The sequence below is a fragment of the Pteronotus mesoamericanus genome, unplaced genomic scaffold, assembly GCF_021234165.1.
Source record: "Pteronotus mesoamericanus isolate MK-2021 breed Mesoamerican mustached bat unplaced genomic scaffold, CSHL_Meso_final contig_78, whole genome shotgun sequence".
Classification (NCBI taxonomy): Eukaryota; Metazoa; Chordata; class Mammalia; order Chiroptera; family Mormoopidae; genus Pteronotus; species Pteronotus mesoamericanus.
Window position 1 is genome coordinate 5,749,320 of NW_026555258.1, and position 27,147 is coordinate 5,776,466.

The 27,147-nt window shown below is 48.6% G+C and overlaps 1 protein-coding gene across 6 annotated transcripts in view; it reads right to left on the reverse strand.

Annotated features, from left to right (window-relative positions):
* The window catches only part of SPTAN1 (spectrin alpha, non-erythrocytic 1), a 57,299-nt gene extending 34,808 nt beyond the window's left edge, over positions 1 to 22,491 (reverse strand). For 5 of the 6 annotated variants that reach the window (XM_054584276.1, XM_054584274.1, XM_054584273.1 and 2 more), the window contains exons 1-15: positions 22,365 to 22,491; positions 11,706 to 11,945; positions 10,746 to 10,871; positions 7,156 to 7,296; positions 6,689 to 6,835; positions 5,259 to 5,392; positions 4,946 to 5,090; positions 4,713 to 4,867; positions 3,843 to 3,978; positions 3,309 to 3,410; positions 2,246 to 2,383; positions 1,516 to 1,626; positions 858 to 935; positions 565 to 720; positions 151 to 355 (exon numbers count right to left, since the gene is read on the reverse strand). In XM_054584276.1, the coding sequence (XP_054440251.1) occupies positions 151 to 355; positions 565 to 720; positions 858 to 935; positions 1,516 to 1,626; positions 2,246 to 2,383; positions 3,309 to 3,410; positions 3,843 to 3,978; positions 4,713 to 4,867; positions 4,946 to 5,090; positions 5,259 to 5,392; positions 6,689 to 6,835; positions 7,156 to 7,296; positions 10,746 to 10,871; positions 11,706 to 11,942 (2,011 nt within the window). In that variant the 5' untranslated portion in view covers positions 11,943 to 11,945; positions 22,365 to 22,491. Of the gene's footprint in view, positions 1 to 150; positions 356 to 564; positions 721 to 857; positions 936 to 1,515; positions 1,627 to 2,245; positions 2,384 to 3,308; positions 3,411 to 3,842; positions 3,979 to 4,712; positions 4,868 to 4,945; positions 5,091 to 5,258; positions 5,393 to 6,688; positions 6,836 to 7,155; positions 7,297 to 10,745; positions 10,872 to 11,705; positions 11,946 to 21,835; positions 21,965 to 22,364 lie in introns of those variants that run through there. The other variant, XM_054584271.1, reaches the window with a different exon arrangement.
* Positions 22,492 to 27,147: the final 4,656 nt, after the last annotated feature.

The window sequence follows — 27,147 nt, forward strand, 5'->3', positions numbered from 1 at the left end:
GCGGCAACTCCTACACGGAGGTGAATCCCAGTGCCTGGGCCATCCGTCTTGCCCCCCTGGGCGGTCTACGTCCCTAAGACTCTTAACCAGGAGGGGACAGTAACTTTCCCGAACATTCCTATAGAGATCCTGTGAAGCACTGTCTCTCACCTTTCAGCTCGGTGGCCTCTAGCAGTTTCTTCCACAAACTGATGACCTCATTCATTCGAGCCGCCACTTCCTCCTTGGCGTAGTGGTTGACATCGATCAGCTTCTGCCCTGCTTTCTCCAGGGCATCAATGCGGCTCTGGTTTGCTGAGAGCTCAGCCTCAAAGGCCTGATGCTTCTGGACTTTTCCTTGTAGGTTTGATGGGTCCTGACCATACAAGAAAGAAAGGGGTTCTGTCTTGAGCCTGAGCACGTTGCCTCGCATTAGCCTCACATTTATCTTTATAAAGGGATATATATATACATTGACATAGTGTGGGTTTTAGAATTCCGGTTGTTTTTCAGTTGTTATTTACTTGCGGAACTGCATTTAGCTTACTGACCACGTGCTACCTGGCAATGCTAACAGTACATTACTTTGTAAGCTTCATCTGTGGCAGTTTTCATCTTCTCGTTGACCCAACTCTTGAGCTCGTCAGAATCACGGAAAAACTGCTGCAAGTGGAAGGAATCGGCCAGCTGGGCCCGGCGATACATGGCTCTCTCGTGAAGGGCATTGCGGCGGCTCAGCAGCTGGAAAACAAGGATCACACGATTCTCTGGTTCTTACTGCCCCAGGGGCTGCCAGCTCGAGAGGCTCCCCTGCAACATCTGTCTCAGAAGGGACATCCGTGCAGGGACAGGAGGCACCTAAGGAACCTGGAACTTACTGCATCTCGGCGGGTAGCCACGTCGTCCATGGCATAGTGGTTGTTTTGAATGAGCTTGGTTGCAAATTCATCCAGTGCCTAGGAAGGAGGAAGGAAGAAGAGCTCTTCAGTGGGCAGGGGCCGATTACAGAGCTCGGCCTCCAGAGAAAGGTCACTGCTGAACAGGTCACAGGACACGCTACCCCTTCCCACAGGCTGAGGTTTTCCCAGACAACACTGATCCCTGAAATCTGAGTTGCTGCGTGATGGCACTGGTCAGACAGAACAACGCAGGCTGGCTCCACGCAAGGCTGCAGAGGTCTGCTGCGTGATCTGACCAGCAGCAGATGCAGGTTATAAGCCTTCTGGGCCCTACTTCTAAAATCTGCTAATGGCAAAGACACCCCCCCCCCCGCCCCCGATATGAATTCTTAACTACTTTCAATAAAAGGTAAATCTCAACTTGGAGGCTTACGTCAGGAAAGCGCTCTCACTCCATAAATCACACTGCCTCCTCCCTGCCGGAGTATCTCCCCCACCCTGAGGTGTCCAGCGCCCACCAGAGGGCCTTTCGCACAGACCCTTAATGAAGCCTGTTCAGAAACCTTTTGAGAAAGAGGAGACCCCAGGCTTACTCCGAAGATCCTCGCATGGCCCTGGCAACAACGAGGGGTCTTACTGTGATCTTTTCCTCCTGGGCACTCAGGGACTTCTCAAAGTCCTCATGCTTCTTGAGAAGCGCTTCCACGCTATCCAAGGAATCCCCCAAGTCTTCGTTCAGCAGGAAAGCCTGGCAACAGCAAACACAGTGTTCAGAAGGCTGCCCTGTTCCTTTCACCTCTTAAGGCTGGAAAGCAAAGGACACTTTCCCCAAAACACAAAAAGAAGGAAAGCAAGTTAAACTCTGAGCTCTCTTTGGAAAGCTGAGTCCCTCTAGCCTGATCCAACAGCAACATGAAATCCTTGTTGCACATTCTACGGACAGTTTTTTCAAATAGCTTTTGATGCATTTGCTAGATTTAGATTACACATAATCTTAAGATTTAAGGAGGAAAATGTCTCCCCCTTAATAAAAAAACTTCATACCACCACACTCATCTGAAAAACTGGGGCCTTTCCTGAGGTCCTGAGGCGACAGAAGCTGCTCGGCCTCCCCTCTTCCCTGTGTTTGCAACTGAAATGGTAGTGACCTCCTCCATGAAATAAGCTAACCATGTGAGGAGGGTAGGGGATGGGCAAGAAACGCAATCATCCACAGAAAGCATTTCGCACCAGGCCTGGCCTCAGCCACCTATACAACGACGGTAAGCTATCAACGCTTAAACCCTGAACAGCAGCAGACCGGGGACACAGCGTGCTGCAGCTCACTGAGCCGGCCGCCGCCTCCGCCGCCGCCGCTTGCGCATTACCTCCTGCTTGCTCATCCAGTTGTCCACCTGCTCGGTGTCCCGGTAGAAGAGCTGCAGGTCCATGCACTGCTCGTACTGCTGCCTGCGTAGCTCCCACAGCTCCAGCAGGGCGGCGCGCTCCTCCGAGAGGATAGCCAGCTGCCGGGAGAGCACCCAAGAGGGGACCCGTCAGGCCACTCACACAAAAGGCCGCACGGGAACGTGCGGTCCTCGTGCTCATCTCCAGGCCCGCACCAGAGCCACTCGTGGGTGCCAGCACCTCCTGGCCTGCGTCACACCCGCCTGTGGGTGCCAGCTGAGTCACAAGAAGTCACATGACTCCTGAGCAGCTTGTACGTTTGTGCTGAACGTGAGAGGGGTGGCCCTGTTCTAACTAATCTACAATTAATTTATTGTCACATTTTCACAAATGATCTCCAGTAAGAACGCTAAGGAAACTCCTAGGCAGCAGCAAAAAGTGAGGCGGGGGCATTTGCGATCTTGCTCCCCAGCATGTGTCATCAGCGACTCAAACTCCTAGCAATTTTCAAAAGATCAAGATAAACGACAATAAAAGGCAGTATAAATGGGGTAGGGACTCTCACTTGAGAAATGTCATTTAAGTGGGGACTCCATAAAATGTTAGGTAATTCAAGAACGCCCTAGGCACAATTTTTAGGCTTCAAAATTAATGACACAACAAAGTGTGTTTGAAATATCTCCTCTTCGTCTACACATAGTATTTTGTAAAGTAACTTTATCTGTTGTTCCTCAGGCAGCTTTATGCTCCAAGGTACTCTGAAATTAAACGCATCCATTAACATGATAAAAATTGGTTTCTCCTCGGCTCCAGCTGCCAACGCAGGGCTCAACTTTCTGCAGACCCCTCCGTCCCAAACAAACTTCCTCTGTTCAACCCCATGCTGCACACACATCTTTTTACATGAAGAAGCTCCTCCTGAATTTCCAGGTGAATCCCTGTCTGAGCTTTCTCAAGCCCCACCGTGAATGCCATGTCTGGATACCTGAGGGTGGGTAACAGCTTTCAGAGACTTTTGGTAGAAGAACCCTTCTCCTCTCTCACCTTCTCCCTCACTTCGTCGGAGGCATAATGGCCTGCAGCAAGCAGGGCCTGTCCGGATTCATCTGCAGCTTTGAAGCTGTCTTCATGGGCATCAATTTCACCCTGCGAGGGGAAAAAGGCACAATCTATGCCCAGATCTTGCAAAAGGAAAGTAACTTGTGGAATTTCAACTAATCGTTACGAACCAGGATATCCCGTCTACAATGAGGAAGAGATGAAGGATAAGGGCAGGTTCCCTAACACCAGCCGAGGCCGTCAAACGGGAGAGCACCGCTCATTAAGGGGTCCTTTTCCCACTGATGCTTCCTGCCATCCCTGGCTAGGTTCCACGTTCACGGGCTCCGAGCCCTCTGTGTTCTGTCCCGCTGGTCTATTTGTCTTCCTTGTGCTAAATGGATTTGTTTACTATGATTTTGGCACCTGGGAGGGGAGCTACCCGTGGACAAAGCTTCAATTACTCCGACTCTTAAGTGCTACACCCGTGCACTGTAAGCCCATCCATGTCTTTGGTTCTGGAAAATCCTGAGACATTACCTTGTGCTCCTGATGCCTATCCAGAAGGGCTTCGGCCCCTGCCACGTCGTTAGCAAGTTCATCTGCATTGATGAGGGCTTTCATCTCCGTCACCCAGCTGGTGAGGTCCCGGAAGTCGGCAAGGAAGCGCTGAAGCCTGGGGAAAACCGCACACAGGTCATGGGATGTTTCCAGTGGTGCGCTGGGACGGAAAACAAAGCTCCGCAGTCTATGTTCTCAAAACCTAACCAACCATACACATCCCAGTCCTAGGAAAGAGGGATTCTTCTGATCCAAAGGGAAGCAAGAGGGGGAAAGGAGGCACAAGGGGACTAAAAAGCAGTATTTAAAAAAAGAAAAAAAAAAAAAAACCACAATAAAGACTGAATTTAAAAAACAAACCAAGGAAAGCAACAGAAGGCTAAAGTCAATCCCTCATGCTTAGGCTCTGTCCACCACCACAATTCCTCCATCTTGTCCTTTCTTTCAATTTCCTTGTTATTCCCAAGTTCGACCCCTGGGTGGTAAGTCAGACACATTCCTTCCCTTTTCAACCCTGGATTTACTCAATTTTAACAGGGCATTTCACAAGGTGCTCACATTGCTAAAGACTACTGGTCAAAACAGTGACACAGGATGAAAGACATTTACGAAGTTATAAATATTACGTGTACACACACACACTCGGTAAAAGTGCCAGTCTCCACAATACAATACACAAAACCACCACCATACACGGAGGACAAAGTGATGTGCATTTCTTAGCAGAGGACACGGCAGGGCATCCAGAAACTCTCTCAGCCTACAGAACTGACCCTTAACCCTGCCTTCCTCCCTTCTCTAAAAATAGTCCCACGATTCGGGCTGCTGAGGGCGGGGGGCTACCCCCACCTGTACGAGTCGTTGAGCCGCGCGTGTCTCTCCGCCGCCAGGGTGCGGATCTGCTCCCAGTTTGTGATCAGCTCCTCACGCTTCACTTGAATCTGAGTGGCGCTCAGCGGGTGGGCCTGCTGCAGGCGGTCAGCCTCGGCGCACAGGGCTTTGACCTAGGAACACACTCCATCAGAGCTGCCTGCGTGACCCTGGGCGACATATTTATAGAATCGGCTGCTTTCAAAACCCACCTTGTCCTCTAACGCGGCGAGATCTCTCTCCAAACCCTCGTGCTTGCGAAGCAGAGCCTGAACACTGGCCAGGTCTCGGCCGAAATCATCGGAGGCCATCAACTGCTCCTTTTCCTTAATCCAGCTGATAGTCTCGTCCACGTCCCTACAGAACAAAGGCGGTGGCTAACCCAGAGGCGGGACGACTGTCTAGAGCTGGGCACCACACTGGGCCAAGGCCCAGTCAGCTTCCACCCCCTGTGGGCACATGCCATATACCTGACTCCTCCCGGCAGAGGCCCGTCCCCAAAGTGGTCCCCCTCTGGCGTGGTACCTGTTAAAGCGCTGAACCTCCGCTGCCCCAAAGAGCTTCCCCTGTCGCTGAAGAGCCAGTCCCTTCAACCGCTGCCAGGCTGCGTTCACTTCATCCTGCTTGGTCTTGATCAGCTCCTCCTCCGGGTGCTGCTCCTGAACAAGGACGAGAACACGGAGAAGCCTTGGCCCACCGCCTCTGCGCCTCAACTAGTCCCCTGGGGTCGGCTCCCTGCGGCATCTGCTTCAGCGAGCCTTCAGCGTCCTGAAGAAACGCTGCTTTTCTGTGTGGAATGCAGTAAGGCTCATTCGAAAAAAGCTGCTATTTCCCCATATATAAAGAGGGGAGAACCGCTCTCCCCCCTGGAGTGGGGCGCTGAGCGCGTGAGGCGGCTGTGCGCCTCAGCACCAGCGCCTGCCTGTGAACACACACGGGGGCTCCAACTTCGGGGGACCTTCATCAGTGCACCTGTTTCTGCCCCACCCTGGTCAAAATGCGGCAGTTCAAACGTTCACAAAGCTGTTCAGCATTCCTGCCCATAAACATGGTTTTCACGGTTCATTCCTGACTTTAGACTGGAAATATTTCTTTAAAAGCACCCTTCCCCACCAACCAAATTTTTCTGTTGTTTTGTTTTAATAAATATGACATGTCAAGCACAAAGGCGAAGCATTTCAGGGTTTGGCGTCCATTTGTGAGACCCTGGGCTTGGCCTGCTGGCGCCTCTGAGCAGCCCCGTGGGCTGGGCCGGGATCGGGGGCAGCGCACCTGTCCCTGGAAGGGCGGGTATCTCTGAGGAACGGTGGCTCTTCTCGCCCTTCACCACGGACCAGGACACAAAGCGCAAGCCCGACACGATCCATACATTTAAAATTTGCCCCCAAAATCAAATTTCCTAAAAGCAAAAGTTGCCAGCCCCTGCTACTTGACGCCCTCGGCGCGCTCTAACCCCTGCAGTGACGGGAGGACAAGGAGGCGCCCACAGAGCTGCGCACGCAGGCAATGGGGACGTACCACCTCCCCCAAGGGTGTCGCAGCTCCCAGTGGAGAGCCCATTCATTACAAGGTCCCCAGGCTCCCAGGAGAGCCCGGGGAGGAGCAACCAGGCAGCGGTGGACACCTGCCAATCCGAGCAGCATTCACCACACCCTCGTCTGAGAAACCCCGACGCCCAGCTTCGGCAGCCCAATAAAAGCTCCCCAAGCCCTCTGTGAACGTGGGTGGAGGGAGGAGAGCAAATGAACTCTGCCCTTGCAGCCCTCGGCCACAAGTTAGAAAGCATTTTCTAAATTAGAAGAAGTCAGTGTTGCTGCCTCACCCCGATCTAAACAAAACTTAGACATGCTTACCAGAGCTCACTCCCTCAGAAAGCAGGGACCCGATCATCAAAACGTTTTGAAAACACTAGACGGTTAATATGAGGATGCTGTGAGAAGCACTTTGCTATTTACCTGAATGAGTTTGGCAGCAAATTGGTTCACTTCATTGACTCTTTCTTCATGGGCAGCCATATCTGTTTGAAACTCTTCAAATTTCTTCTGCAAAACCTCCACGTGCTCTAGGTCCTGGCCTAGCTCCTCGGAAGTCACAATTGCTTCCTATTCGGGGACCGGAAGAGAGCCGCAGTCACTGACCAATTCTTAGAAACCACGGCCCCAGAGCTTGTGAACTAGGCACCCGGGGCCCTGTCAGCTGCAGCGGGTGCAGTTCCATGTGGTCTGTGATTTCAGCTCCTCTCCTAGTTAAGACATTGAGCCAAGACCATTTCGGTCTCAGGGACTCCAGGTGTCCGTTACAGATGAGGACACACGGACAACAGCCAGAGCTAGAGCCGCGCCACTGCCACCCCCGGCCCTCCGATGCAGATCTGGGGCGCCTCTTCCCTGCCCGTCCACAAACCTCTCTTCTCAAAACACACCTTGTCATTGATCCAGTCCATCACGTCCTCACACTCTCGCAGGTACTGCACCAGCTTCTGGGCCTGCAGCAGCTTGACGCCCTTCTCCCGCATCTTCTCCAGCAGCAAGTCCCACTGGCGGTGCAGCTCCAGCAAGCGAGTCTGCAGGGCAAAGGCCAGCCCTACCCATCACAACCGGCGCTCCGCGCTCTGGCCCACCCAGAGAGCTCCAACCAGCCAGAAACCCCACAGAGCTCCGAACAAGTCTTTTAGAAAGATAATCCGGGAAGTTGAGACAAAATCATTAATTCAGCTGAGAACAGGAAAGAGCACACACTCGACAGGGGTTTGGTGAGTCGTAAAGCACTGACCTTTCACAGGTGTCCTTGTTCTAGTTTACTTCAAGGAGACTGTTAATTATTATCAATTATTGAGTTCACATTATTTATAGGTATTCAATGTTATTAGTTATTATTACTATGTTATCCAAGTAGATTCTTAGGTCAGAAAACTATAGGGGAACGAAAGATGAGGAATTAACATGGAACCTCAGCAGAAATTACTGAAGGGCGCACCCTAAATTCATGGAGGGAAAGGGAAAAACAAGAGGTCCAGCAGACATCACAACTGTAAACCGGGAATTCTGAGGTCCCGGCGAACAGGACCACCGTAGTGTAAAAGCGGAAAGACAGGGTCCTGAAATGCCACCACCTATCAAAAGGGCTCTTAGCAGAAAAAGCTTCGGAGCTCCTGTGAGGAGACCGTTTGAGGTCCAGCACAGCTCAGGGTCGGTTCTTTCAAATGTCACCCCAGTGGCAGCCACAGGCCCCAACACAGTCACTTCCCAGCATCTTGGGGTTCTCACAGGACAGTCCTGGTAGAGACTTGTCAAGGACTGGGGTAAGCTGATCACCAGTCCAAGCTTAGGTGTTGCATTCTCACACTCTAACCCAATCGCAGTGCGCTGATGGCGCCTACCCAAGATACTGGGAGTCTCCGTGTAACCCCGACAGACACAAGTGAACACCGCAAAACGTGGAGACGCTAACAGGAGAGAAGTTCGGGATCCACCCATCGTTGAGATGCCACTCCCAGCAAAGTAAAAGCTTGAAAGTCATGGGAGAGTCAACATGGGTGGATTCGCTTAGAAACGAGTTATGTTTCATCTGAAAGGAGAAAGCAGTGGGGAAAAGAATACTGTTCACACAATCCACTTCCAGCACTGCAATCACTTCCAGCGCGGACGGCTGAAACCGAACCCACCACTGGGAAGGAAGTGAGAGGCATTCCAGGGCAAGGGGAAAGGCAACCCACAGCAACTCCACACTCCACCTACTCGGATGTGCGACCCAATGTGGGTGGCGGTGACTATGGGGCGCCACGCCGTCCGGTACGGTGTGAAAGTCTAAACCAGTGACAGACAGGTTATCCAGGACACATACAGCCTCCGCTCTCCACCCACCTCCTCTATGTCACACCGCCTGCCAAGCTAAGTTACTGAGTTATGGGACCAGGTAAACTACCAAGCCAGGGTCAACATGGGAGCTGTGGGCATGAAAGTAAAGACAAAAGAGAAAATGAGAGCCCTTTACTCAAATCAAAAATAAGTCCACGTAAGAAGTTAAAGAAAACCTCGGGTCAATCGTCAGTTTGTAACAAGTTCCATTCTCACACCCTCAGTGAGGAACGGGGGCCAGGCCTGCCCCGGGCCTGGAACAACCTGCCCGTCCTGCGGTGCCTGACCTCGCAGATACTGCAGGTCAGAGAGAGCGCAGCTTCCTGAGCGCATGACTCTTTGAGAGCGTGAGCGGGCAGAGAGGCAGGGGTGCTTCAGGAACACCCCGGGAGCTGACAGCACAGAGGCGGCACCCTGGCTCTGACTCAGGAAGATTTCTCAACAGGGGCGTGAGCAAGCAGCCGGCGCTTCCCCGGGAGCAGCGGACGGAGGCTGCTCCCCCGAGTGATGGCGCTGCTCTGCGGCGGCATGGCCGGTTGGCAGAGGGGACACACACTGATCAGGAGAAAAACCAGGGAAAGGCTCTGCGAATGAAACGCAGGTGGGAAAAATAAAGCAAATACTTGTGATAGAGAAAGAGGATGGACAGAAATTCCAGTTCTGTCACCTACGAGCTGTGTGACTATGGGCAACTCAAACTTGCCCACGCCCGCGTTTCTGCCGGCCTTGCTGGCTTGCAGGGAAGATCAGAGAAGATCAGAAAGTCGGTAAACCCCCAGGAGGGTGCTGGCACATGTACAGCTACCCATAGCTGTAACAATCAGTAGCTAATAGCGCTTGGAAATGTTGCTCTAGTAAGATCCCTAAACAGGGAAGAGGTTACTTACTAACACATGGGAATGAAGTGAGGTTGGGTGGGGTCTCCCCTGCCCCCTGGTTAATTATTAAGGCCAGCACTTGGATTGATTTCTCCTGGGTGTTACCACTGCAGAGCAGCCCCTTTCATTCTGGGCAAACGTTTATCAAGAAAACAGGAGTGCTGATTTCATTTAGTACAAGATGGATACAAAATAGTAGGAAAATGGCTGATAAACATTTGTATTTATAGAGACATACACTAACCAAACAGGTTAAACTAATTAAATAACTGGTCACATAGCATTTAAAATTTACTTTTATTTCCTATCTACAATCAATACTAGTAATAGTTAACTATTAATAAGCTTAGGGCTAACTTCAAGTCTTCGATGTGAGTCTGTAGAGACTATCAGAGAAGGAGAGACAAGTATTTATTGTTGAAAACCCTGAGACCAGAACCAAAGGGAAGGAAACCTCCGCAGTGGGCATCAGGGGATAGTGGGCGATGACATAGTTCTAGCTGGGGCTCAGGCTGTGGCTTTCATCTAAATCTTCAGGTCTCCACAGGAAAAGGACTAAAAAGGTCCCTCAGTGGAATGGGACTTTGGGTGACAAAGAACAAAACATGAAGATAGACATGAAGTAAATCAAACTAAGTGTACAAACCTCATCCTAAAGAGGCTTGTTAGACAAAGCAGAGAATGATCAATTATTGCCCCAACTCCAATGAACCGGCGCCGAAATGAGCCAGACCAAAGAGTCCGAGGACTGCAGCTTCAAAGTCAGCTGTACCTCTTGGTCACTGACCAACAGGTGCCACTACTCATTCCTGACAGCTGGCCCTTTAACTGGCTTGCTGACTAGGCCTCCACAACCCCCCAAGATCCGAAGAGCAAGCTTGTCAATGGAGAACTTTCTTTCTAGCGTCTGTGCTTAATCCTATTTACCTTTGTGTCCCGACCCCTAAATTCACCAGTTTCACTAATATGCGCTCCCATCTAATTACCAACTGTAAATGCTAATAATAGCTTACTTTACACAAACATCTTTGAAGTACAATCACACTCTAATTTGTTTTATAGAAAGAATATTTCCTCATTCTCTTATATTCATAATGAATCATCATATTACAGAGGCAGGATGTGGGTAACTCCTTTAGGGAACTTCAGAAAGTTCTTTAAAAACCTAGAAAAGCCTGTCTTTTTAGGAACCCAAATTTACAGGTAAGCATTAATCCACATTCCTCTACCAACCAGACACATGAAAGCCATCCATCCACACTAGGAACTGCTCTTACCCTTATGGTTTCAGATGCAAAATGCCCTTCTGAGATCATCAGGTTTCCAGTTTCATCCAGCTTAACGATGGCTCCTGAGTTGGCCTGCACTTCAGCTTCAAAGGCTTGATGCTTCTGAAGCTTGCCCTGTTGGTAGACCACCACGTGAGCCGTAGGTTCAGCCTCTCCGAAGCATTCTGCTGGCCGCTGCCCTCCAGTTATGGACACGTCACCAGCATTGCACCCACCCCCTGCCTGCTCACTCAACACTCTGCCTGCGTCTATACTGGCCCTCTGAGAGCTTGGCCACTGGGGACCACCCACTTCACAGATAGTACCATGCTACAAAATATCCTAATGTAATCGTCTCTCAGGAAATTAGCATTCATGTGGACATCCAATCCCTTCCAGAAATATAGAATATACTGACAGTCTTCTTAGTCTATAGTGTTTACCCTTGAATAAGGCACCCACATTCACGCATGATCTAATATTTTTAGCTTGTTTTAGAAGCCACGCTCTTTGATAAATTTGATACATTCCATTTCTCAATTTTTTTTTTTTTTAATCAACTACTGAGTTGCAAAGGGCCTGCCAGGCACCTAAACAAGCCGTCACCACTTCCTCCTCTTACATGACTTTGACACATGCAGTGAAACAGCCATCAGCCCAACTACTGGTCCACTTGCTAAAAAAGACCTTCATCCAAAAAAATCAAGGAGAAGAAAGGCTCTTTTTCTTTTTTTAAAACAGCTTCACTGAGGTGCAACTTACACCATAAAATTAACTTGTCTTATGTACAATTCAGTGATTTCTAAAGGTTTTGTCTTTGATAGTTAGTCCTTTCTTATGTCTGATCTACATTCCTCTTGCAGCCTAATCTCCCAAGGTCATAATTAAATGACTTTCTTGGTACAATTTTTAGGCAAAAACATTTGAGCTCTTGAATCCTGGCACAAATCTCAGGGAGACCAGACGCACCTGCAAATTGGTTGGGTCTTTGTAATTCTCATCGGACGCGATCTGAAGTTTCTCCTGAATCCATTTCTCCAGCTCCTCGGCATCTCTTTGGAAAAACTGGAATCGATAGGAATCTTCAAGCTTCTGGCGCCTCAGGGTCGAGAGCTCCTTGAAGCGGTGGTACCTGTCCAGGACTTGCTGCCGCCTCTCCTGGATGTCCTCTGCTGTTTCCAGCACTTTGACCCCACTCGGGTCCATTTTCTGAAAAGAAAAAACACGCTGAGATAAGCAGAAGACACCACAGAGATTCAGTGGCATTCACCTCTTCACAGGAAAGAAAAAAATGACCCAACAGCCCCAGCAGACAAGTGCAAGAGGAGGGAGCCCCTTCTCAGGATAACAGTGAAACTTGATCATTCCTTTGTAAAAAACAGCTGGCCACGCCCTGCACCGCCTGCCTCCTCCGGTCCCTCAGAGGATGCCTAACCGACTTGGCTATGAAACCAGGTGAAAAATATGAACAGGACTATATGGTTTATCCTGTCAATTCTGTAAGGGCTTTGAGAATTCAAAGGAAATGCTGTCTGTGGTACTCTGAGAGTTACTGAGAAATCCATTCAAAAGTCCTTTGATCTGGTCCGTGTACTTCATTATGTAGAGATTAGGTACAATCTATTCTTATTTAAGTCAGCTTTTCTACCTTTCTAGATTTCAGCCCGTTAGTCAGCGATAAAAAGGAAATGATTATGAAGTAATGGAGTCCGTAACATCAATAACCAACGGGATTTTCCCAGTCGATTTCTCAGTTATGCAAAAATGTCAGTCCTACAGGTCACCTTCAGGCTACCTGGGCAATGAACAAGCTTAGTTTCATCTGAATTTGCACAATTAAAAGAAAATCACAGTGTAACTTTAAAAAAAAAATGTGCTGCTTAAATATTTATCCTACTTTAGTCCTCCCTGTTCATGTGGAAAGCAAAGAAACCAGGTTCAGTTCAGCGTCAATTTCAAGGCCACCACAAATGCAGGCTAACTGGGTAGGTGGTACTTCCCCATAGCCCTCCATCTGCCACAACTCTAAACCCTCAGATTTCTGGACAATTTCACCAAATTTTGTCAAAAAGAAAATCTAATCGGAATTTTCAGGAATTCAGGGGAGAAGCCCAGAATATGCTACCTGCTCTTATCAAGAATAAGCCATTTTATCCTCTAATCAAGGAAGCATCACAGAAAGAAACAGGTACAGATTAATGACAAAGAGCCTCTAAACTGGTCACACATGACCTTGCAAGAGCCACCTTCCCCTCTCTGTGCCTCAGTTTCCTAGAATGGCTAACAACGGCAAGGGAAAAGGACACAATCCCCAGACCTTCCAATTTTAGCATTACATTCCACAGAGAAGAGTCTGAAACCTGGTAAAGAAGCCGACCAGAAAAGCTTGACGGTCTCTCCAGCTCCCATCCGCAACTTATTTATACAAGATATGAAACTTGTTACCCTGCAAACATTTGTGAGCTCTTCCCAGCTGGCCTGGCCCAGCTTCTGGGAGAGGATAAGCAGGCTAAAGACTGGGCGCAGAGGCTGGTGAAAGCGCCCCCGACCCCCCACCCAGCTCGAGGTACACAACGCTGGGGAGACGGGGCCAGGTCCCTGTGTCCGGCTCTTTGAGGACGAAAGCAGCCCCGGAGGTCTGCGCCCATCAGCCGAGGCTCGCCTTTCTACAAGGAGACTGCCTTCCAAGGAAGGAGACCACAAGGCCATTTTAGCCGTCACTGTTCCGTCTGAATGATTCTCCACATATTAACCAGTTATTTTTGGTGTATTGTTTTTCTCCCACAAAGTCCTATTTATTTATTTATTTAACTATAAAAAGGAACATATTCTTTGCCATGTCACGCCTGTGCTTTAAAATGCTTTTTAATGGCTCCCTTCTGAGAGAAGCGAGAAGCCACCCATTTTGGCAAGCTCTTCGATCTGGCCCAGCACGCCTGACTGGTATCTCTCCCCGTGCCCTCTACCTTCTTAGCATGCAGAAATATTCCTTCTCCTCCTAAACACGATTCTCTTCAACGACTCCAAGCCATCGGCACAGGCTTCTTTTGTCTAGAATGTTCCCTGTCCTGTCTGGAAAACTCCTATTTATACCTCAACACCCAGCTGGAGTGATTAAGCTGCAGGGTCTTGCCTCCTTACTGAGCTGTACACACTGCTCCTTCCTTCCCCCATCCTCCGATTTAATCACACCTTTCTAAAGCGCCTGTATATACTTCCCACGATATAATCAGACTGCACGATCTAATATTTGTATCCCGATTTCTAGCACACGAAGGTCATTGAGAAATATTTGTTAAGCCCTGCCTGGTGTGGCTCAGTGGCTTGAGCACTGGCCTGCGAACCAAAGGGTCACCGGTTCAATTCCATGTCAGGGCACAAGCCTGGGTTGCGGGCCAGGTTCCCGTTGGGGGCACACGAGAGGCAACCACACATTGATGTTTCTCTTCCTTCCTTTCGCCCTCCCTTCCCCTTTCTCTAAAAATGAATAAAATCTTTAAAAAAAAAAAAAGGAACTATCTGTTGAATAATGATCAGGAGCATGTGCAGCCCCCAATTTATCTGTAAAGAGCAGGAAGGAGCTCAATAGCCTACCCGAGTTTCATTTTTCCATAGAGTGTAACTGGAATTCTATCCAGGTAAAAGCCAGGTTCGTGCCAAGAACCGCCAGCGAGGAACAGGCTGACTGAAGCTACACAACCAGGAGGCGCCCTGAGGAGCAAGCCTCGGCTACTGACCCTGGACTGACCGCCTGGCAATTCCTTCTGAGAAGTTAGCTGCTCTTCTCGCTCTGGTAGGGTGGGGCCTCAGGGAAACAAAGCCCAGGAAGGCAAGTTTTGTATCATCAATAGGTAGCTGTGCCTGAAAGAAATATTCTCTCTTCTTAAAACAGCCTTCAGGAGAGTCCTTAAAACCAAAAGCTGGGGGTAACCTTGTAAGACTAAAGTGTCTGCTCGGAATGAAGTTTCTGTAATCATAAGGAATTACACCCTGGCTGGTATGGCTCAGTGGATTGAGCACCGGCCTGTGAACCAAGAGATCGTCAATTCGATTCCCAGTCAAGGCGCACACTTTGTGGGCCAGGTCCCCAGCTGAAGGTGTGAGAGAGGCAACAGATCGCTGTTTCTCTTGCACATCATGGTTCCCTTCTTCTCTTTCTCCCTCCTTTCCCCTCTCTCTAAAAATAAATAAACAAAATCTTTTTAAAAAAAAACAGGGAATTACAATAAGGCAGTTCTGGTTTACACTGCGGCCTGAAGTCAATCAGCCTGCGCTGGCTGAAGGCGGCCGATGCCTGCCTGGCAAGGCCACCACCACTACCAGTCGCGTCTACTAGAAAGGAAACACGACTCCTCTCATTGACCTGTACTGTCTGTTCCAGTTGCATCTCACATCAAACCCCCGCAGCAACCCCAAGCCCCGGCCCTGGGCAGGGGCCCCTTCCCGGCTCACAGGGCTCCCTTTGCAGGGCTACTCCCCCCTCCCCGCAACCACTACTGAATGCCGTGCAAGGCCCTCCCCGCGCGCAGCAGCTCCCTCGTCCCCTCCGGAGTCTGGAGTCAGACGTCCTCACTCCGTGGTGCTGCTTCTTGAGCACCATCATGTTCTGCCATGTAGTTACGGCTTCCTCCCTGCCGTTTTTATAAGTCTTTTAGGGAATTTAGGGTTCCCAAGGGACTATAAAAAAGGCCTTGTCTTACTCTCTGACCACAGAACTTGGTGTATATTAGCGTCAATGACATTCTAAACTTAGAGATCGAAAAACACTGTCAGTTAAGCATACAGGACACAAGGTTACCTACTGAGCATGTTGTAGAGCCTAGGGTGACCCAGGATGTTCTGGTTCCCAGACTAGCACACTAGGTATAACCAGTGATCCTGAACATGACTGGAGGCGACAAAATCTTTACTGATGGCTGTTTGGTTATTTATTAATTCCTTTTACTACCTCTTATCTTTTATACCCTTACTTTGGAGGGGAAAGCGGGGAGGAAGATATATTACTCAATTAATCATTAAAATACCTAAATTAGTTGTTTTTTAAAAGATTGAGTATTTCACCTGGGTGTAGCTTAGGTGGTTGGAGCGTCGTTCCATAAACCAAAAGGTCACGGGTTCGATTCTCGATCAGGGCACATGCTTGGATTGTGGGTTGTCCCTGGTTGGGGCACATGCAAGAGGCAACCAATCAAAGTTTCTCTCCCTTTCTTTCTCCCTCCTTTCCCTTCTTTCTAAAATCAGTAAGAATGTCTGCCGGTGAGGATTAAAAAAAAAAAGACTGAATCTTCCTAAATTAGTAAACAATTAAGATTAAGAATAGCTTATAAATTTCCCTTGTTCTCATCCCTTGGGAAACAGTTAAGATGGAAAAATAGCGGGCAATTGTGTCTAATTTGCATGCTTCCAGAAATTTCTTGTAAAGAAACTTTCCAAGGGAGGTATAGTTACGTCTGGGACAGTAACTACCTGTGTGTGAGCTCCTGTGACGTGTCTAAGTCTTTAGATTAATGTTATGGTATTTGCCCTGCCTCCTCATATCCCAGGATTCACTGCATTTCTGAAGTCCTTTAGCTGCTATGGAAATTTCCATGAAATCACACTGGGGAGCAGCCCTTCATAATGGAAACAAGAATCCCCAACCCAACACTGCAAAGGCTCCACCTGAGCAGCGCCCCTGCTTGGGTCCGGCTTGATGACTTGGCCCTACCAATCCAGGGAGACAGTCCAGCGAGGCCCTGCTGAAATTAACCAACCTAAAAGGCCCTCTTTGTCACCCCAGTGAAGTAGAACGAGTCAATTCTATACCAAGTGCTTTGGTCAGGCAATAATGGACTTTTCTTTCCTGCAGTGATCAGCTGACGTCAGGAGGTGGGCGCTCTGCCAAGCCACAACTGGCCTTCTCTGGGGAGCTGGGCATCTGCAAGTCATCAGAACTCTCCCACTGCCGCCGGTGTTCCCAACGTGCATTACAGGAGCCTCCGCTTATAGGCTTATAGGTTAGTAAGAGCTTCCCTCACCCTAAACCTGAGAGGGAGCTGTCTCTATCTCTACAAGCTCCCCGTTTCTTTTTGCTCCTATAAGGGTGTTTCCACAGACTATATTAAACACAGGAAAATTTTCATATGCCCAAGAACTCCTGCCACCCAAAGGTGCGAGGTAACCTCTCACCCAAAACTATGTGAACAGTGGGTGGAACTCCTCGGGTCCCCTGGGTGTACACCACGTTCCCTTCCGGGCCACGAACTCCAAACTCCACCCCTGCCCCGAAATATGAGGCTGACTGATAAGGCAAATTCCACACAGAACATTCCAGGCTGTTCCCAGCCTTAACAGGATTAATGCCTCTGAAGAGCTAGAAGGGAAGACTTTGGGAAAAGTGCCGTTAAAAACCAATCTCAGCCACACAAGCCTACCTCTCCGTTCCCCAGACTGCCCGGCAGAACTGCAGTGAACTGACTGCTTATCTCAAAGCGGCAGATCCGCCCTGATTTTGCCAGTCAGGTCCCTGCACTGGGAGAACGTGGGAGGGGAAATGCAGTGCTGAATGTATTCTCTGTATGTTTAAGGACAGCTTCCCATCTAAGGGAACCGAAGGAAAAGGTCGTGTTTTTGCAAATACTCTTAGGCAATGCTGAAGATGCAGGCTAATGGTAAGTGCTGCAATGCAGCAGCCAGAACGCTGGCTGCATCATTCAGCAAGTCATGTGAATTGATCTCAGGGGATAAAACAGGAATTACAAACATGTCCTCTACTGGAATCAATAAAAGAGCCTGTCAGCATTCTTAAGATACTGTTAGATCTCCGGGAAGAAAAAGAGGGTTCTAGCGATATGAAATCTGGGCTAGAAAGTTCTAGTTTAATCCAAAAATATAACATGTGTAAGAATGACTCCTCATATCAAAACAAATGTATACACGTTGCTAACTGAAAACGGAGTCCTGCTAAAACTGGCCATTAATTAATATCTTTGTCTTAACAAATGCCAAGAGACAGCTGTTTGAGACAGTTCTTGGTACTTAGGGAACTTTTAAACACCTTAACCTACTCTACAGAAGCTATTTTCCCCACGGTGGCGGTGCCGGGGGATGTATCTGTCACATCTTTGGAGGGTGCGGAGAGGCAGTGGGTGGGGAAGACCCTGGGTTAAGCAACAGAAAAGACTGCGTTACAAACATTTCAAAGCAAAGGCCAAATGCTTTGGTCTCTGCAAACTTGGCACCTGTAGCGAGTGGTTTAGGACACCCTTGCCCCGGCCTGGGTGAGCGGGAGAAGTCAGCTGCCAGTTTCTCTACGGAACCTCAGAGGAGAACACCACGGTGGAGAGAAAGGAGCTCCTCTTTAAAACAAAGCCCTGGGGCTGCCGGCATTTCAACAGGCTCAGCGGGCCGGACGTAGGCGACCTCTGGAACACTACAAAATGAATCCCGGTGGCAGGCAGGACACCAGGTACGTGGTTTTGCAAGGAAAGGGATTTTAGGAACTAACAGGATGAGGAGATCATTTGGCTCCCTGGAAAATTCATCAACATCACCCAAAGTAAAAGGTCACAGAAACCATTTGTCAGCTTTGTTTTTCTTGCTTAGTCAGAACCCAAAGGTGCAGAACCGACAATGTCCTTTCTCTGTGGCTTATACAGCTTCTCTATTACCAAATTTTACACTTCCAAAGCAAGGGAACTCTACACCCAGGGATGCAGAAAGGCTCCCTAACAAACCACCAAAGAACTGGTTAGCACCCGTAACGATTTTATACAATTGATTCTCAGATCAAATGAATTAACTCAAAAAACACAGCTCAGCTGCAGATTTTAGTGGTGATCTGCTGATAAGCAGAGAGGTAAAAAAATTACATGAATTGAGTTCTAACGATGAAAAAAATATCTTTGTTTAAACCACATTCCAATCAGGATTGTGGATCTGCACGTCAGCCTTCGAACCGATGCATCCATCCCAGCTTAGCCGGGTTCTGCAGAGGTACGCAGGGACTTGGCTTTGGGAAGCAAAAATCTCCTGCTGCATTGCATCGGCACCCAGAAATGAAGAGCAGTGTTGGGAAAACTCACTTCTGCATGCCCCCCGATTACTACCTTGCTGCTACTTACCTGTTAACCTGTAAAATTCAGATGAAAGATATTTAAGTGCAAAATATCGTTACCAAGATTCAAAACAGGAGAGTTAAAATGTGGCCCATTATTATAAACCTTGTTTAAATAATTAGCCAATCTGATTTATAAAAGGGCCTGACTTAGATTTATCACCCATAAGCACTAGGCAATTACAAAGTTTCTGTTTCTCTTTGTGGAATATCAAGACATTAATGTTAAGCATTTTTCTTTTTGAAAAAGCCCAATTTAGCAAACACTCAAAAACTGTACATAGATACAATAGATATATAGTGAACTTTTTAAAAAAATAAAATAAAAAATGCAAGTTCCATTTCATTACAAGGATTGTGGCAGAAAAAAAAAGTCAATGGAAACAGGAAACAAAAACAAGTTTACAATACTTGCCAAATTTTAAAATACTATTTTTACTACATGTTTTCAGATTACTTTTTCCAAACGTCCGAGATAATCTGTTTAGTCTCTTGGTTCTTAAGAACCAAGTAATCATCAATAAAAAGTAACCCAGCAAACATTACATGCAAACGCCAGTAGGGTGATAAATAACAGATTCATGCCTTAAAGAGAGGAAGGTAAAAACAGGAGGCTTTGAAAATTTTAGAATAAATTTACTAAGACTTCTGTTCATGTAACGCCAAAACCAAACAAACAAAAAAAAAACCAACCCCTAACAGAAACCTTAACGGAAAAGTCATGCAGGCCGAGTTTCCCCCCTCTCTTTGGATCATTCAACCTCTTTGACACAAAAGTGTCTTCTTCACTGCAAACCAGGCAAAAGCGAAAAGGCAACGCATTTCCTGCATGCTGGTCAAATACCTGGACTCTGCGCTTACGAAACGATGACAACATGATGGAGGAATGTGCAGTCTAAAAGGGCGGGGGAAGAGCAAGATAACAAGCTTCTGAGGGCAAACGGAACAAAATCATTTCAGAACGAAGAAAACAGATCCTTAAAAATACACGCATACAGATAAAATTGACTTTCAGATATTTCCCCAGCACCTTCTAGTAATAAATCCCACCAGGGGTTTACCATGTGGAAAGGGACCCAAGGTTTTCTGGCCTTAGCGGTTCCTGTCTATCGAAACGTGCTGCTGCGGCCAAGTCATAGCCCCTTGTGGGCATCAGTTTCCCTACTTTTCAAATAAAGTAATATACTGACTTTGCTTTTTAACACTAAGAGTTCCAATGGACTGAAATTTCTAGGACTAGGTGATCCCTAAATTCCCTTCCTTTCAGTAATAAAATAGCATAATTTCAAGAAAACATCAGAAACGAGAATTCAAGCTACAAAGATCTGACTTGGGCCTAATTTACAGGTCCAGGTCGACTTCCTCTACAAAATACTATTTCCTGTTTAAAACAGGTGCAAGAGGAATATGCAAAAAAAGGTGGAAGGGAGGTACGGGAGCAGCTGCCGCGGCCCAGTGGCCTGGAGCGCGTTCCCCCTGAATTCCGGGAGCCAGCATTTGCCACCGGGGCGCCGAATTCTGAATTCTTTTACCTACTCCAACCACAGCTGATGGACCACAGCTGAGAAGCTGCGGCAGACCCAGCTGTGGAACGAGCGGTGTCCTGGAATAGCCCAGAGGACTGATCACAGACAGGCGTCCTGCTGACTGTCCTCAGTGCCGGTTCAGCAATGACAGCACTGTGGGCTATTCTTGACATCCGCTTCTCAGGATCTGCAGTGGGCCCCTCCCTTTGGGATGCAGGCAGGTAAGGAAACATGGACACGGGGAGAGAATTCTAACCCAGGGAACCACCTCAACCTGTTCATCAGACTGCTCGACGAGGACGAGATCGTGTTAGAGCCAGGGGCAGATCAGATGTCTCCAATTATTAGATTACCACAAAACGGCGCCTAGACCCAAAGCATACAGGAGAGCGCTCCTGCACCATGGCTAACGCTGAGAACGGCTTCACACCTGTCCTGTCCAGAGCAAATCCTCCTTTCCAGGCGCGTCCCTCCATCCAGGTCCCTGGGTAACAGCTAACACACTTTGAGGGTCCTCTGAGTAATTAACTGGCCCAGTTACTAAAAAGGGCTTATTGTTAATTTCCTGCACAGAGGCCCTCACTGCAGCACATTTTTTAAACTTTGACTTCATTGTGACCTTTCAAAATCTCAGACAGAGCGGCAACAAAAGGGAAAATAAATGACTGGTTTGCAGAGTTGGAACCTCGGCTCAACGGCTTCACACAGTTGAGTGTTCCCGCTGCTGTTCCTCAGATTTTCTTCCCTGCCTGCCAGACTCCCCCACCCTTCCATCTTTGATACATTCTGTTTTAGTAAAATCCAATCGCTATGACGACGCAATTTTTCAACACATTATGAAAATACTTCATACAGTCTCTCTTCTACTCTTTCCTAACAGCCATGATGGTAAGTTTTTCTAAAATATCACGATGAAGACAGAACAAAGGGCCTTCAGATTTCAGGGTCTATTATATAAAAGAGATGTGATAAGGTGTTGCAGCGGTTCAGCATCCTCTCAGCCCAGTTTTCTGATCTATTCAGGCTTTTAATTTAAAACATATTCAACCCTTAACCTTAACAAGCCCTTTATTTAAAATACGTTTTTCCCCAGTACATCAAAGAGACTTTGAAAAGAAATTTTCTTTGGGAAACACCTAATCAGATTCAAGGACGGCTTTCAAACAAAAGGCTGCTCTATCATTCAACACCGGCATAGCTGTAGAATTTCTGACAAATAATACACCGCCCTCGACTCGAAAAACCCGGTCTCAGGGGAAAAAAAAATAACAACTCCAAGCTGTTAAGTTATTTGATTTGAGTCTCACACAAAGCAAGAGCCGTAGCAATCTGTTATTTACAGCAAATCACAACTGGGTAAGAAAAAAATGTTTATTATAAGGAAAGAAAAAGAGAGGGCAGCCTCGAACCTTTCTGCAGCGAGAAAGAAGGCCAAGAGTCGCTGAACAGGACGAAATTAACATCAAAGAGACCTTCACCTTAAGCTCTCGGCTCTTTCTTCTCCACGGGGTGGGCCCGCATTGCTTGCAGGGATTTGGGAAAAGAAGCTGCAAAAGTCGCTCCCCACCAAGGGACGAAACTGGGTGCAGTGGGGGAAGCGCTCTGCAGGAAGGAGTATGGGGACCATCCCGACCAGGGAGCCCCCGCCCCACCTGCCGCAACCGGATGGGGCAGGGCGCGGCCGCGGCAAGGCTGGAGCTGGGGGCGGGGAGGGACCCGGCGGCCTCGCCACCCCCTCCGCTCAGTCAATGACATTCCAGCTGCCGACACCGGGACTCGGCCAGGCGGCTCCTCCGCAGCCCACGTACCACAAGCCCGCCGCGACCGGCTCGCCCGGCTCCCCCGGCTCCCCGGCTCCCCGCCCGCCTGAGGAAGCTGCAAGGCCGGCCCGGCTCACCTGTCCGCGCGCTAGCCCCGCCCCTCCTCGGGGGCGACCCGGCTCCCCGCCCAGGGGTCGGCTGCCCTCCGGCCCCGCTTCCGCCCGCGCTCCCTCGCTCCCGGTCTCACCAGTTCCTGCGGGTGAGCGCGGTGGGTGCGTGGGACTCGGCGTTGCTGAGGGACCAACGATCCTCCGTGGCCTCCACTCCTAGCCGTTCGCTCCGCAGCGGGTAGTGGCGGCGACGCGCGCGCCCCGCCTCTTTTATACGCGGCCACGCGCGTTCCAGTGGCTGGCGGGCGCGAGCGCGAGGGAAGCGCCCCGGCTAGGCACGAGGGGCGGGGGCGAGCGCCGGCAGAGCAGGGGGGGCGGAGCTTCCACCAGCTCGCCTCCCGATCGTCCGACGGAAAGGGCCGAGCGCTCCCGGAAGGCGCCGAAGCGGCGGTGCAGGAGAAAAGACGATTGCGGGTGCGACGCGGAGAATGAGAAAGGAGGGCGCGCGCCAGGGATGGGGGTCGGTCGTGCAGTCGAGTCTCTGCCTCCGCCCGGGCGGGCCGTGATGCTCCAGCCGCCCCACCCACCCCGCAGCTTGGATCCTCCAATCCTGCCCCTCCCTGCGCTGCAGACAGTCTTCTGAACCCCACCCGTCCACCCCTGGGAGCCCTTCCAGGACTGCAGCGAAAGGCGGGGCAGGGGTCAGCGCTGCAGTGTGGCTGGGGATGCTGCGCGCCCCGGCCGGAAAAACACCCAGTCCCAAAGGATGAGATCACCGTGTGCTTCTCTTCCTCCTGCCTACTTTCCCGAGGAGACGTCTGGGGCCGGGGACGCAAGTCGGCCTATGCTGGTGGGGTGTGGGATCAGAAACCGAGAATGGCTTGGGGGCGCCGGGTTTGAGGAGGCGGTAAGAAAAGGCCAAATCCGATCCTAAAAAACAAAGTCGACTAATTTAGAATTGAAGTCTGTCATTCCGGGATTTGGAGAGTTAGTAATTCCTTATAAACTCACAGCAGAAGCTTTCTCAGAGGTCACCGTGGAATAGGGTGCACTAATTGTATTTTCTAAAGGAGACATTAAGATTCTGCTTGCCACAATTAATTGAACTTTCCTCATGTACCCGGCACTATGCTCAGCATTTCATGTGTTACTTTTTTTTCTTTTTAAGTCTTTGATGTGATTTTATGAGGCGGGTGTTATTTCCCCATTTTGCAAACGAGCACCCTGACATGGAAGCTGGGAGTCTTGCCCTCCATCAGGCAGCTCGCAAGAGGAAAGGCTGAACCCAATCCAGGAGCCAGGCCCTTCTATTACACAGGATGCGATACTGCCTTCCCATAGGAAAGGGAGGCATTATGATGGTGGATGCTGGGGTGCCGAGAAAAGAAAAATGAGATTTCTGGAGTTTCTGTTCCTTACAGTCTTGGCAGTTTGAGCCCTGGGTTAGGATGCCCTTTTCCCACCCCCACCCTCCCTGGGGCCACAGCTGGGCGTCAGCCGTTGGGAGTAACACTGGGATCATTCCTGTGCAAGTCAGGCAGACCTGGAGCTCTACTGCTCAGGAAGCCTCGGCCTCGCGGTTACCAAGCAGCCCTCCTCTTTAAATAAATATAAAGACGCTGGGCACAACACCAGAACTTGGGCCCGGGCCCAGCCCCGAGCTTCCTGATCCTCCGCAGTCTGGCTGCTTCCCCTGTGCCTGGGACCTGCAATCCGGTTTCTAAGCCACCCTGGCTGTAGCCATGATAGTGAGGAAAAATTCTGTTCCCACAGTCATCAGAGTCCATAGAAAAGAAAAGGATTGGCCACACCCAAGCAGCTTGACAGAATCTGGAGGAAAAACGTAGGAGCTAGAAGGCATTTCCTGCGATCTACAATGTAGAGAAAATAGAGCCCCCTAACTCCTCCCTGGGGTGTGCTCTTCTGGGAACAGCTGGTGGCGTCCACAGCCTCTTCCTCAGTGGGCAACAGCAAAATAATAATAATAATAATAATAATAATAATAATACTCAGCTCTGGGTGCAAAAGAGCTAACACAATCATAGCTCTCCAAAACTTCTAAGTCCCACTCCAGCAAAAGAATGGGTCTGAAGACTGTGGGCAGGAGCTATAAAAAGGAGGATTTTTCTTTAAAATCACTCTGGCCTCATAATGAAATGGAGATGTTGCTGCCTCTGCCAGACGCAAAACAGATTGGATACCTTAGAAGGAGCTTCTGTACTGATATAGAAACTAAAATCTTATTCGTTGATCCTTTGATCTGAGACAAGGCCAAAAACAGTATCTCCAGCCCTCTCTACCTCCCACTCACCCACCCACCCCATTCAGCATTTGGCACTGGAGATGAGACTTTTTTTTTTTAAAGCCTGTCTTCACGTGTTCTATTGTCTGCCTACTTCACCTCCCATCCATTTCACAGCATACCTAACCCTCTGCTAGGTGTGGGAAGAGGGAGATGACAAAGCAGATAATGACACTCTTTGTTGTCTGACACTCATTCAGAAAAAAATGTAAAACAAAAAAACCCCAAACACTGGACAGTTGCTCCCATAACCAACCAACTCCTTGTCCTCAATCACATTGTTCCTGGCCTGAAAAGCAGGAGGTAGGGCTGAATTCTAAGTTCCTTTTGCTATTCCAGCTGTTCTGTGAAGGTTTGATGTGTGCCCTAAGATTAGGCATCTCAGTAGTCCCACTACCTTTTAAAGTTGTTCAAGAGGTCAACCACTGGGAAATACACTAAGTGTGATAATGTTTTCCCATGTCCCAGCCATGGAAAGTTACCTGCCCTCTCTCCCTGGGAGTGTCAAGTGTCTCTCTCTCTCCCTCTCCTTCTCTCCCTCCCTCTCCCTCTCTCACGCGCGCGCACACATGCACACACAGACACAGCAAAGCAAACAAGCAAACACCAGCATTTCCATTATTTTTCAACCCAATGAGAGAGTCTGGCTGGCAAGTGGCGGCACTTCTTCCCAGATGACGGCCTGGGCTGGCAAGGAACAGCACGGAGCTTCCAAACAGTGACTGGAAAGACCTTGAAGACATGCTAAGTGAAATAAACCAGACCCAGACAGGCAATTATTGTGGATTCCATTTACATGAGGTCCCTAGAATAGTCAAATCCGTAGAGACAGAAAGTAGAGCAGGGGTTGCCGGAGGCTGTGGGAGGGGAAATCAGGAGTCTGTGTTTAATGGGGACAGTTTCAGTTTGGGAAGATGACAGAGTGGACGGTGGTGATGGCTACACAACAGCAAGAGTGTAACGGCCATGGCCAGAGAGCTGCAGTTGTCAAGTGTCGTCCCATAGGCCAAGGCTGTGGGTTTGATCCCTCCCTGTTCAGGGCACATACAAGAATCAACAAATGAATGCATAAAGAAGTGAAACAAATCCATGTTTCTCCGTCTCTCTCCCTTCCTCTATTTCTAAAATCAATTAAAATAGTGTCAGGCCTCCTAAAAAAAACTTTTTAAAATTTTTATTTATTGATTTGAGAGAGAGGAAGGGAGATAGAAACATCAATTTGTTGTTGCTCCACTTACTTATGCATTCATCGATCGACTCTTATATGTGCCCTGACCAGAGACTGGCAACCTTGGTGTATTGGGATGATACTCTAACCAACTGGGCTACCCACCCTGGGTCTCAAAAAAACTTCAGTATCTTTTCATTGCCTAGAGTCACCCAAACTAAGGAGAGATTCCAGAGGGTCCACAAATTCACTCCTTCTTTCCAGAGCCATTTTTTTTTTTTTAAAGATTTTATTTTTATTTTTAGAGAGAGGGAGAGAAACATCAATGTGTTTGCCACTCACATGCCCCTCACCAGGGACCTGGCCCACAACCCAGGCCTGTGCCCTGACTGGGAATCAAACTGGCGACCGTTTGGTTCGCAGGCCAGCGCTCAATCCACTGATCCACACCAGCCAGGGAAATAAATAAAATCTAGAAAAAAAAAAAAAAAGAATATTCCCAGAAATACTAGGCCCAAGAGAAGCTCTGGATATATGGAATTTCATGTTCAGTTTGGAGATTAACAACTCAAAGCAACAAAGGCACCAAAAGTTCCCGCAAGAAAAAGTCCTTTTTTTCTTTGATTTAGAATTGAAACATTGTATCATGGAAGGTTTCAAAGATAAACCTAGTAAACAGAGCATTGCAAGGAACCTCCGCACACACATCGCCACCTGGAATCACCAACACTGCCATTCTCGCTGCACCTATTACTTCACTTCGTGGACTTTGAACCCAGTACATAGTTCCCAAACTTTTTTGACCACTGAGTTTTGTTTTGTTTTGTTTTGTTTTGTTTTTTTTAGGATCTGCAGAAAAATTCTCTGGGAGAAGCTGCCCTAAGCAAAATGGATCTATCTTCTCAGCTCCCCTAACTTTCAGCTCAAATCACCAAGCCTTCCAAGTCCATAAGTCACATGTCTCCATTGAATTAAAATTCCACTCTCCAAGCACCTGTTTCACTTTAAGTAGGAGGCATCTTGTAAAACCTGTTTGGAATCAAATCTCCACTCCTACCACAGGCTGATGACAGCTTCAATGTAGCCTTCACTGTAGGTTCTAGAGCTTGATTTTGTCACCTCATTAGACTGTTAACGTTTTTTTTGGTGGGGGGAAGAGGATTATCTTTTAGTTTTGAAATACTTTCAAATTTACAGAAAAGAACAGGAATAGAATGAAATCCCATACACCCTACACCCAGATCCCCCCATTTGTTGACATTTGGCCACATTTGCTTTATTGTCTATGTATTATACACTTATTTATGTACACACACACGTATGTGTAAACATATATTCACCCGCACCGAATCATAAGCGTTAGAGATATCATGCCCACTCACCCCAAGTACTTCATGTGTATTTCTGAAGAATAAAAACGTTCATTTTTATAAGCACAGTATAGTATTCA